The following is a 12,468-nucleotide window of genomic DNA, read 5'->3' on the forward strand; positions in this document are numbered from 1 at the left end:
GTAGTGGCACATGCCTGTAATCCCAGCTACTTGGGAGGCTGAGTCAGAATCACTTGAACCCGGGAGGTGGAGGTTGCAGTGAGCTGTGATCATGCCATTGCACTCCAGTCTGGGCGACAAGAGCGAAATTCCATCTCAAAATAAATAAATAAATAACAACAACAACAAAAAAATAAGAGAATGAGCATGGGAACATAGAGACAGAACCGGTGCCCTAATGGAAAGATCAAGGAAGGCTTCAGAGAGCTGTACTTGATAGTGTGAGCAGGAGTTTCCTAGGGGGAAACAGGCCTTGGAGTAGTCTATTTCAGAAAGGGAGAACAGTGGGACCTGAAGGAGGAGATACTCAGTGGGGCTCCGAGATTTCTGGTTTGAGCAAAAGAGTTAATATTTTTAATAAAGATATTAAAAGCAGCAGAGCCATCTGAGAAAGATTACCCGTCTGTCTCTACCTTTTTTTTTTTTTTTTTTTTGAGGCAGAGCCTCACTCTGTCGCCCAGGCTGGAGTGCAGTGGCGGGATCCCAGCTCACTGCAACCTCCTTCTCCCGGGTTCAAGCGATACTCCTGCCTCAGCCTCCCAAGTAGCTGACACTACAGGCACCCGCCACCACACCTGGCTAATTCTTTTTATTTTTGGTAGAGATGGGGTTTCACCATGTTAGCCAAGATGGTCTCGATCTCCTGACCTCGTGATCCGCTGGCCTCAGCCTTCCAAAGTGCTGGGATTACAGGCGCGAGCCACTGTGCCTGGCCCTGTCTTTAACTTTAAAAGTGCCAGCTTAAGGGGGATTTTCTACGTTACAAATCTCTTCCCTCATACAGATTCATCCCACTTCTAGGTTGATGACTCATCTTGGTAACTCTGGTGAAACAAGGGGGTCTTTAATAAGCCCTAGATTGAAATTTTTCATTTCTCATTGAAGTTTTATTCTTTGTAAGAAAATCATTCATTGTAGGAACAAATTAAGCATATTATATGTAAAATGTTGATGGATAATTAGGTCAGCTGATAAAACAGCATTGTATTTCTGGACCCAGCATTATTAATGACCTATATTTACATAACAGTTTATATAGAATGCCTTAAATATGTATCATGTCTGTGAGATATGTATCTGTGATATATATATACCTTTGTGGGTTAGTTATTATTAGCCCCATTTTACAGATGAAGAAACCAAGACTCAAGTATTACTTGCCTAAGAGTACAGAGCTAATTAAATGCCAGAACCAGTACTAGGTTTGTTTGCTTTGTTAATACCAAACCCTGTATTTATTCCAACGTGCCCTGCCATTTCTTCTGTGTAATAATGAATATATGTATTTCTAAATTAAAGGAAATAGTTGATAAATTAAGAAATTAACCAGCCAGGAGCCAGGCACAGTGCCTCATACCTATAATCTCAACACTTTGGGAGACCCAATCAGGAGGATCCCTTGAGCTCAGGAGCTCGAGACCAACCTGACAACATAGTTGAGACCCCGTCTCTACAAAAAAATAATAATAATAATTTTTTTTTAATATTAGCTGGGCACAGTGGCACATATACTTAGTTCCAGCTACTCAGGAGGCTGAGGTGAGAGGATTGCTTGAGCCCGCAAGTTTGAAGCTACAGTGAGCCATGATCACACCCCTGTACTCTGGCCTGGGTGACAGAGCAAGAAAAGAAAAAGAAGTGAACCACAGCCATCGCACGTTTCCAGCATGTGTTGCTTTCCCACCTGCTTATTGCATTGATACGATTCTGTGGAAAATACCCATTTTCTTTTGTTTGAGGAATTTAGAGGTATTTGTCATTTGTTGTCTGAGGAAGCCTGGTTAGTTGGAGTTACGGAGTTGGAGTTTGTTTGAGTTGTTACAAATTTGACAAATGATCAACTTAAAAGGAATGTTGTATTTGAATGTCAGAAATTCTCAAATGCTATTCTAGTGAAAAGGCGACAACAACAAACAAAAATCATGCTCAGGTAGAAAGTCACTTGTTAAACAAATACCAGATCGGAGCCTGTTATGTCTTAGACACTATGTTAGGCACTCAGGGGCCTATTAGGAAGAAGGCAGGTACAGTGGTTCATGAAAAGGTCACAGTGGCTTGGATTGCAGTGGTGGCCTTGGAACTGTAGAACGGTGTTAACGGTGGAGGGATAATAAGAAGATAAGATTGATAGGACTGGATAATGGATTCAAAAACAAGGTAAGGAAGAGGAAGTCATAGTTTTGGTGTGTAGGAACAGAAGGCTTCAGTCACTGCAAGGTCACACGAGGAGAAGACAAAGGGACCATGAGTTCTGGTTTGGACATGTTCAGAGGTGTATTGTACCTTTGAGTCATTCAAGTGAAAATGCCAGGAAGGCCACTGGATATGAGTCTGACTTTGAGAGGGGTGGTAAAAGCTGATGATGTAAATTTAGGTATCATCTGTGCTTAGCTCATCATTTATTGACATCGTGGACATGGATGAGGGAGAAAGTGTAGAGTAAGAAGAGGCCTAGGGACAGACCTTCAGATACTCTTTGATATTTGGTGTTCAGGTAGAGGAGGATAAACCAGCAAAGGAAACTTAGAATAGCCAGAGAGGTGAGGGGGAAGCCAGGAACTCTTAGGAATCCAAAGAAATAGGGTTTGTCAGGAAGCAGATGGCACTTGACAGTGTGCAGTGGTGCTAGAAAATTCTACTAGAGGAAGGCGATTCTGAAAAGTGCCATTGGGTGCTGTGGATACTGGTGGCCTTAACAAAACAGTATTAATAGTCATGACAGGGAAAATGCTCCTGGAGGGAGTAGAATGCAGAATAGAGAAGATGATGAGGACAAGACCTAGTGAGTATCCACCCTCATTGGAAAAATCTGCCTGTAAAACCAGGAGAGGGCCAGGCACGGTGGCTCACACCTGTAATCCCAGGACTTTGGGAGGCTGAAGCAGGTGGATGGATCATAAGGACAAGAGATGGAGACCATCCTGGCCAACATGGTGAAACCCCGTCTCTACTAAAAATACAAAAAATTAGCTGGGTGTGGTAGCCTGTGCCTGTAGTCCCAGCTACTCGGGAGGCTGAGGCAGGAGAATCACTTGAACCTGGAAGGCAGAGGTTGCGGTGAGCCCAGATTGTGCCACTGCACTCCAGCCTGGCGACAGGGCAAGACTCCGTCTCAAAAATAAATAAATAAATAAATAAATAAATAAATAAACAAAAACAAAACAAAACAAAAACCCAGGAGACAGGGCAGGAACTCACATGAAATAAGGAGTCAGCCATAGGAGAGTTTTCCTGTTTGTATTTTGTTTTGTTGTGGGTTTTTTTTTTTTTTTTTTTTTTTGGCAGAGTCTCACCCTGTCACCCAGGCTGGAATACAATGGTGTGACCTCTGCTCACTGCAGCCTCCACCTCCGGGTTCAAGTGATTCTCCTGCCTCAGCCTCCCGAATAGCTGGGATTACAGGCGTGTGCCACCATGCCCAGCTAAATTTTTGAATTTTTAGTAGAGACGGGGTTTCACCATATAGGCCAGGCTGGTCTTGATCTCCTGACCTCGTGATCTGCTCTCTTTGGCCTCCCAAAGTGCTGAAATTACAGGCATGAGCCACCGCGCCCAGCCTGTTGTGTTCTTAAAATGGAAATGGAGCATGTTTCAGTGTAGATGGGAAAAAATCTTGTCAAGCAGGGAGAGAAGGAACATGCAAGTGAAAGAAGGGCTACTTGAGTGTTCTGGATAATACTATTGAGGAAAAACTTGCTAGGCTACCCACAGACACCTTTGAAATCACTTCTTCATCATGGTGAAGACCACAGGAAGCTTTGTGCTGAAGTCTTAAAGAGCCAGCATTTTGAAAGAACATGATTCTGTCAGTGTCAACGTCAGGCAATAGTGCCTGATAATGGAGACATCTGTGTCATGATTGCCATGCTCAGTTCATCTTCACTTACTTTTCCAGGAGCTGATGAGGATGTAGAGAGTCCAGAGCTGACAACATCTCGACCACTTCCAAAGATACCGTTCACTAGTGCTGCTCCAAAAGTGGAAACCACGACGCTGAATATACAGAACAAGATACCTGCTCAGACAAAGGTGCGTTCTATTTTCCATTGCATTGCATTATCAGGTTGTTATAAATGCTCCACTTTACTGACTGTACACAACAGTCCCTTTTTTATTATTTTCTTCTTTTTGGAGCTACCCATCATGAACTATGTACACAACAGTTCTTTTAAAAGGCCCCACTTAAAACTGTGTAAGGACAAATGGTCTTCAGGGGGTGTTATAAATGGCTCTTCCTTACTCTTTTTGATCATTTTGGCATTTACCCACTTATAATTTCTGTCATCCAGGCTCAAATTGTATACAACTATTTTTCACATGGCCCTCCTTCTTAAGGAACATCTGAAGCCCAGTTAAGAAGTAAAGCCCTGTTTCTTTGGTTTCCTGGTTTGTAGGTTACGTAATTAGAAGACTCCAGGTCACGTCTTGAGGTGGTCTTAGTCTCACTAAGTCATTTCTCAGTCTTCTTAGGCCGACCATCAGTAGTATGTAATCCTTGACCTCTCTCAATGATGATGATGAACCTGGGTACATCTGTATATATTCATTTTGAGAGCTGACATATTAAGAATAAGGTCTTTGGCCTTAGACCTGAGTAAAGTGACCAGCTAATGAAAACTTGGAGCTTGTGATTTTGACCTCGTTAATATTGCAGTTAGCTGACCATCCACTAATAGGTAACCCACTGAAGTTAGAATATCCATATTAAAGTCTGGCCAAGACCTAAGTTTCAAATCCTGGATCCAGTCACGTTTCTTAGCTTCTGAACCCATTTCCTGTGGGCTGTGAAGAAGATGAAATGTGAGTGCATGTAGCATGGCACCTGAGACCTAGTCACTCTTCTGTAAGCATTAATTGAATTTGGTGGAGCAGAAGAGACCAAGCCAATTCACCAAATGAGCATGTGTAATAACTGTAGTGGTAGACTTTGCAGTCAGTGCAGGGGTAACATACAGCTTAAGAAAACTCAGAAGCACAAGCATCCCCTTTTAGAGCTCACCCATCTGTTGATTAGAAATGAGATGCTGCCAAGCTTTAGCAGCAGACAGGATATGGATATGGAAGGCTGTTTGATGAAGGTGGCGACAGGCCTTCCTTGGAGTAAGAATCATCCCGTCTTCAGGCAGGAATGCATGTGGGCTTTTCTTACCCTTGCTCCAGAGTACCTTTGTTCTTCCTCCTCCTCCGTCCTCCCAGTGCCTGTGACTGGAATGGTGAATGGCACTGCTGGATGGGTTTCTGCAGATGTGGAACAGCCAGGAAGCCAGCCCTATCCAAATTGAAGTGCTTTCTGTAGGACCAAGAAAGGTCAATTACTATCAGTGGTAGACTTTACAAGCCAGGTGGTAGGAAGGCAGGGAGAGCCCTATGAGAACTGCGACCAACTCACCTGGCATGTGCTGTATCCATGCATAAAAGCTACTGTATCAATGTATCAGTTGAGTGAATGAAACAAAAAAAGAAAGGGAGAAATGAAAAGTGCAGGTGCAATTGGCAGGATGACTGAATGCCTCAGAGTGTGTGTGGCACAATTATCTACTATCTACTAAAGATGCATTTGGCTCTTACCACATTTTTATTTGACCACTTCTCTCGACTAAATCTGTTGAAGTCAGAGACAATTAGGACTCACTAGCTTGAGGGAAGAAACTCTCCTGGGTGAGTTTCGGCTTGTAGTGATAGAGAGTTGTATCCTAAGCAAGACTTAATTTGACGTAGAGTTCTATCTGGTTTGTTAACAACAATGGATTGACCACTAATTTAAGTTTTTTAAAAATTGGTTTTAAGGAAGTAATTGCATCAGATCAAGATAAAAAATACAGAACTTTGACAGGTGAATTTAAAAATTAAAGAGCCCAAAAGATTTTAATACATTTATATTCTTACTATCATTTGTGTTCAATGTAGTAATAATAAAAATTCATCCATTTATAGGAGATTTATTGAGTGCTATTCATTACGTGTCGAACACTTTGCAGCACTGATAATGATAATATTGATCATAAATAACATGAATAATAATGATTAAATTTTTCATTTTGCTGTTTATGTGATACAGCCGAATTGAACATTGCCTGTAGGATACCATTAGTGTAGATTTTGCTTTTCAGTTGGTCTCACAGTGGCATTAGTGTCACTATTACAGATATCCTATCTAGTTTGTTGTAAATTTAAGTGACTAAAATGCAAAAAAAAGGAATCTCGTTATTTGTTTGAGAAGAGCATCACTTATAAGCTTTTACTTCTGTTCCATTTCCATGGCATCCAAACAACCAGACATGGATGTGGCAGATCTTTACTTGGCCTCATTTAATCATCCCTGCTGCCCTTTTGCAGATTCATTTTGCACAACATTCATACAAGAGTTAAGGTAGTTCAGATTAGTTCCATATTACAAAATGGTTTCTTCTTAGTCAAGCCTCTGCTTCCATAAGATAAAACATTTTGACTTAAAAAATGAATTTTCCACCCAGAGCCACTTGAGGCTTGTGCACCTCCAACTGCAGGGCGGCTCCAGTTCTGTGGAGTCCTTCAGTCCCCACACTCTCAGATCCCTGGATTGCACGCTTTGTTCAGCCTGCCGGATCAGAAGCTGAGTCAGAGGAAACCGAAAAGATCAACTCTCTTAAATGACTTTAGCCACTCAAAAATCGCATGGTGAAACCATATGATTTGTAATAATAATGGGACAAAGATGATATGGATATGGATAAATTAAACTCAGTCTCTCATATTACAGTAACTACTTAATGTCCATTTCATTTCTCACCAGAACTTGTTTACCTCTCTCCCTAGTCACAAACCTGAGTATTCACCTATTTGAGATTTCTCTTCCCTTTTCTAACGTGTAATAGTAAAGCAGTACTAATGAGCAGTGACAAGATTTCTAGACTAGAATCCAGATAATCCGTTCTCTGATCTGTTGTCTGTCTTTCCACCAGGAAGCCAATTAATGATGGGCTTTTCATGAGAAAGACAGAAAAAACTCAGGAAAAATACTGCCAATGAGCTGCTGTCTTCTGCTTTACTTTGGTACCTGAAGGCCTGGAAGGCCTGTCGTATTTCCTTCTCTCATAGTAATAGAGAGGACCGTGACATTTTCAGTGCATATTGTGCACCAGTGAAATGAACATTTCTCTATGGCCTCTGCTTTTGTAAGTCATGGCAGGTTGAAGTTTAGGTAGTACAGGGTTTCTTGCAATTTGGGAATGACAGTTACTCTTTATTATACTTTATTACATACCACCTTCAGTAGAAGCGTAGCGTTCTGCTCACTGAGGCAAGGACCTATTGATCATACATACCCTAGAGTACAAATGGATCCACCTGGTCTAGCTTATGGTCCTTCCTAGCAATGAGGGTGGCCTTAAGGTGCAGAAAAGAAGTATGATATGGTCAGGGTCCCACAGGAGCTACTTGCACAGCCCAAGAAGGTGAGGTCTTTTCTTCTTATACCCTTGAAGCCTCTAGACTTAACTAGCAGGCCGCCATTTTGGATGAACTCCAGCCTTCAGAAAGCAATCAATTGCTTTGCTGAGCCATGGTATGTTAGACTCTGTGGAGTCCTAATGAAGATGGTAGGAAGCTCTCAGGAACTTAGGAAGAGTAGTAGAGCTGAGAAGGATTATTGTCTGCAGTATTTTTTTTGAGACAGGGTCTCACTCCGTTACCCAGGCTAGAATGCAGTGGCACAATTATAGCTCACTGCAACCTCCAACTCCTGGGATCAAGAGATCCTCCACAGGTACACAGCACCATGCCTGGCTAATTTAAAAAATTTTTTTGTAGAGACAAGGTCTCAGTATGTTGCCCAGGTTGGTCTCCAATGATCCGCTCACCTTGGGCTCCCTACCCAGCCATCTTTAGTCTTTAAACCTCAATGAAGTTGACAGTGTTTTCATCAGTGATGTTGGCCGACAAGAACTTCAGACTGTTAAGAGAATGAACAACTCCTTTGAATGGGACTTCTCTAACCCACTGGTTCTTAAACTATGGAATTGTCTGGAGAACTTAAATAGCAATAAAAATCAGTGCCAGCTACATAGTGCCCTGTATAGCTCAGAAGTGAAGGAGTAAGGAGAACTGGGGCAGTGCTGTTGGGTTGGAGCAGTCAGAGGGAGATGGTGACCTGAAGTCAGACCAATTGAAATGGAACCTCTAGTAGTAGGCCTGTATTTTTTGTGTGTGTGCCTTTCAGGTGATGTGGATCAGCGTAACCTTGGGTGATTCACATTAGATGGCCAGTGATGGTGCTGAGAGTTAGAAAGGCAACAGATGATTTCTATGTAAATAATCCTGGGGTTTTAGTGAGGTAAAAGGTCAGAGAAGGCTTCATTAAGGACAAACAGATAGTAAAAGAAGTGCAACATTTGGACTGGGATAGAACTGCATGAACTAGAGCAGAGTTCCCCACCCGCTTCTGGGGCCATGGACCAGTGGTGGTGGCCTGTTAGGAACCAGGCTGCGCAGCAGGAAGTGAGTGAGCATTACCACCTGAGCTCCGCCCCCTGTCAGATCGCTGGCGGCGTGCCATTCCCATAGGATCTAGGAGCGCAAACGCGATTGTGAACTGTGCGTGTTGTGCTCCTTATGAGAATCTGAGGTGGAATAGTTTCATCCCCCCTCCATCCCCCCACCCTCCCATTCATGGAAAGATTGGGGACCGCTGAACTACAGCACAGATATTAAGAATCATTTTTGATAGTGAAGAGGTGGTGGAAATGGCCTCACAGGGTTTTCTACTGGGAGTAAGTGGTGGGTTGGGTGAGGACTGGAAGCTACCCAACATGTGCAGTTCTGAGGTCGATGCGGGATGGGAGCTGGGCTGTGATGTGCTGGCCACCTGAACAAAGCTTTGGAAATGAGAACCCAAGGGAAGAAGTTAATGTGAGAGCAAGGTGGGAGGCAAATTGACAGAGCCGTGACATGGAAAACATATGATAGAAAATGTGCCGAAATCGGTAACTTGGGAACACCCCAAAATACGCGCCATTAATGGGAATAGAAAAGGAGGCTGATCTGATTCAGCAGTGAATTAATTACTACTTAGACTTGACGAGTAGAGTTAAAGGTGGTACAGCCAACAGTTAATGTCCTGCAGGCTGCTGGCTTGTTGGGAATAATGCTGACTAGAGATGCGGCTGTGAGAGGTATTCCCATAGATTTCTACCTGAGCATTGTGCAGTGTCCAAGACCCTGTGAGTGTCATTCATTAGACGGGTGGGGAAATCAAGGTGGAGAAAAGAAGTATGATGTGATCAGGGAGGAGCTACTTGCACAATCCAAGTCCCCAGAAGTCCTGGTCCAGGGTTTGCTGAAGGTAATATGACTGGGGGAAGCATTAGGAGTAAAGCTTGGGGATTGCTCCCCACAGAGTGGGGACAGGAAAAGCCCAGTCAGGCGTGAGAGAATATCTGAAAGGGAACTGTTGTCATAGTGCCCTGTGTAGTTCAGAAGTGAAGGAGCAAGGAGAATGGGGGCAGTGCTGTTGGGTTGGAGCAGTCAGAGGGAGATGGTGACCTGAATTTAGAAGAGTGGTGAGAAAGTAGAAATCCTAGGAAATGTCCACTAAAACAACCTCACCATGTCCTTAGGATTATTATGAACTCACTAGCTCTCTGACTTGCCTGATCGTGCGATGAGTGTTGTGCCAAACCATGAACTACATGGGTCCATCATGACACTCACCCCTTGCTATAAACATAACAAAGTGATTATTCCAATTATTTCCTAAACTCATTCTTTGGGGGAAAGAAAAAAAGGAATTTTGGAATATACTAATCTATTATTTCTTCTTTCTAGCACATTTTCTTAAATCAATGTAATCTTTCCCTGTTTCCCATACCAGTCACCTGAAGAAACTGATAAAGAGAAAGTTCACCTCTCTGACTCAGAAAGGAAAATGGACCCAGCCGAAGAGGATACAAATGTGTATACTGAGAAACACTCAGACAGTCTGTTTAAACGGACAGAAGTCCTAGCAGGTGAGTAGCCTGGTGGGCTTTAGGTGGGAGGGTGCCTACATAGGCCTCTGTTAGTCTAAGTGATATTCAAAAGTGCAGCAAAGCTTGCTGTCATCTTTCTGCTGAAAGCAGTCTTGTGGGTGCCTGCTTCCAGAGCGAGAAGCAAGAGGCTCAGCAAACATTGTCTTTATTGTCTGCCAGCTCCCTCAACCTACCCCTTCGCCAGCCATCGGGCAGGGGATGGGAGGTAGCCTAAAAGAGGGAAAGTTAACATCTGAATTGATCCAGAACAACTGGATGTAGAGATGGCAGAGTGTGAAGATCCATCAGTCTTGCTCAAAGGCATTCTACATTTCAAAATAAAGAGAACAAAAAGTTCTTTAGGGGAAGGCAGTTCACATAAGTACTGTCCAAAGTGTTAAGAACGTTGTTTCTATTTTAACTTAATTGGATGGAAGTGCAAATATTTTAAAGGGGAAAACTTTCAAGATTGAGGAACACTTGATAGTCTCAAATCGAAGAATACAAATAAATTTGCATGCTTTTTTCATATATACTCCTTAAAATTTTAAGTCAGTTATACTATGTTTTGTGTTGAAAAAAAGCAATTAGAAAATTAGAATATAAAATGTGAGTTCTGAAAAGACAAAAGTAGTTTTCAAGTATGGAATTAGTTAAGATCAAGGCCAGATTTTTCTTATTGAGGTTTTTGGGTGATATTATTAACACTAACCAAAGAAATTACTGTACCTTCCTTAGGAGTTTCAGATTTGCATAGTTACTAGGTTGCTTCATTGAATCCAGCTTTTTTTTTTTATTGGGGTTTTCAAATTTAGCCTTTTATAAAAGTGTAAGTAGATTGGGCTTGACAATAAAGCTAATGTCTACAACCCTTGAATCTCTTCTAAAGTAATCTTCCTTTTGGTTGTTTCAGCTGTCATTGCTGGTGGAGTTATTGGCTTTCTCTTTGCAATTTTTCTTATCCTGCTCTTGGTGTATCGCATGAGAAAGAAGGATGAAGGAAGCTATGACCTTGGAGAACGCAAACCATCCAGTGCTGCTTATCAGAAGGCACCTACTAAGGAGTTTTATGCGTAAAACTCCAACTTAGTGTCTCTATTTATGAGATCACTGAACTTTTCAAAATAAAGCTTTTGCATAGAATAATGAAGATCTTTGTTTTTTGTTTTTTTCATTAAAGAGCCATTCTGGCACTTTAATGATAAAATCCCATTGTATTTAAAACAGTTCATGTATTTCTTTAGAACAACATAAAATTAAAATTTAACATCTGCAGTGTTCTGTGAATAGCAGTGGCAAAATATTATGTTATGAAAACCTTCGATGTTCATGGAATTGGTTTAAACTTTTATGCGCAAATACAAAATGATTGTCTTTTTCCTATGACTCAAAGATGAAAGCTGTTTCATTTGTGTCAGCATGTCTCAGATTGACCTTACCAAGTTGGTCTTACTTTGTTAATTTATCTGTTGTCGCCTCCTCTCCTCTGCCCTCCCTTCTTGTGCCCTTAAAACCAAACCCTATGCCTTTTGTAGCTGTCATGGTGCAATTTGTCTTTGGAAAATTCAGATAATGGTAATTTAGTGTATATGTGATTTTCAAATATGTAAACTTTAACTTCCACTTTGTATAAATTTTTAAGTGTCAGACTATCCATTTTACACTTGCTTTATTTTTCATTACCTGTAGCTTTGGGCAGATTTGCAACAGCAAATTAATGTGTAAAATTGGATTATTACTACAAAACTGTTTAGTCATATCTATCTAATCAGATCTTCTTTTGGGAGGATTTGATGTAAGTTACTGACAAGCCTCAGCAAACCCAAAGATGCTAACAGTATTTTAAGAAGTTGCTGCAGATTCCTTTGGCCACTGTATTTGTTAATTTCTTGCAATTTGAAGGTACGAGTAGAGGTTTAAAGAAAAATCAGTTTTTGTTCTTAAAAATGCATTTAAGTTGTAAACGTCTTTTTAAGCCTTTGAAGTGCCTCTGATTCTATGTAACTTGTTGCAGACTGGTGTTAATGAGTATATATAACAGTTTAAAAAAAAGTTGGTATTTTATAAGCACAGACAATTCTAATGGTAACTTTTGTAGTCTTATGAATAGACATAAATTGTAATTTGGGAACATAAAAACTACTGAATAAATCATGTGGCCTAATATTGAAAATGTCACTGTTATAAATTTTGTACATTTTTGATCAAATGTACATCTCCCGTTTGCTAACGGCCGTCTGCTCTCAAGGATGACGTGGGTTTGATTTCTAAGTGTTCCACAGTGTCTGTAAATCAAGACCAAAGAGCCTGTCAATGAGACTGTTTATTACCAGATTCACTTCTGAATTGGCCAGAGGAAATCTGAATGTATTATCCTGTGTGTGTCTAGGTAGAGATATTGGAAGGCTGCCCGGGAATTTCGAAGTTTGCAACCTTTATAGGATAG

General features: G+C 41.4%; 1 protein-coding gene across 2 annotated transcripts in view; it reads left to right on the forward strand.

Moving 5' to 3' along the window:
- SDC2 (syndecan 2) overlaps positions 1 to 12,195 on the forward strand; it is a 116,971-nt gene extending 104,776 nt beyond the window's left edge. The window contains exons 3-5 of one of the 2 annotated variants that reach the window (XM_032760096.2): positions 3,935 to 4,068; positions 9,887 to 10,022; positions 10,936 to 12,195. In XM_032760096.2, the coding sequence (XP_032615987.1) occupies positions 3,935 to 4,068; positions 9,887 to 10,022; positions 10,936 to 11,099 (434 nt within the window). In that variant the 3' untranslated portion in view covers positions 11,100 to 12,195. The remainder of the gene's footprint in view (positions 1 to 3,934; positions 4,069 to 9,886; positions 10,023 to 10,935) is intronic. The other variant, XM_032760097.2, reaches the window with a different exon arrangement.
- Positions 12,196 to 12,468: the final 273 nt, after the last annotated feature.

The sequence above is a fragment of the Hylobates moloch genome, unplaced genomic scaffold, assembly GCF_009828535.3.
Source record: "Hylobates moloch isolate HMO894 unplaced genomic scaffold, HMol_V3 SCAFFOLD_9, whole genome shotgun sequence".
In the NCBI taxonomy this organism is placed as follows: domain Eukaryota; kingdom Metazoa; phylum Chordata; class Mammalia; order Primates; family Hylobatidae; genus Hylobates; species Hylobates moloch.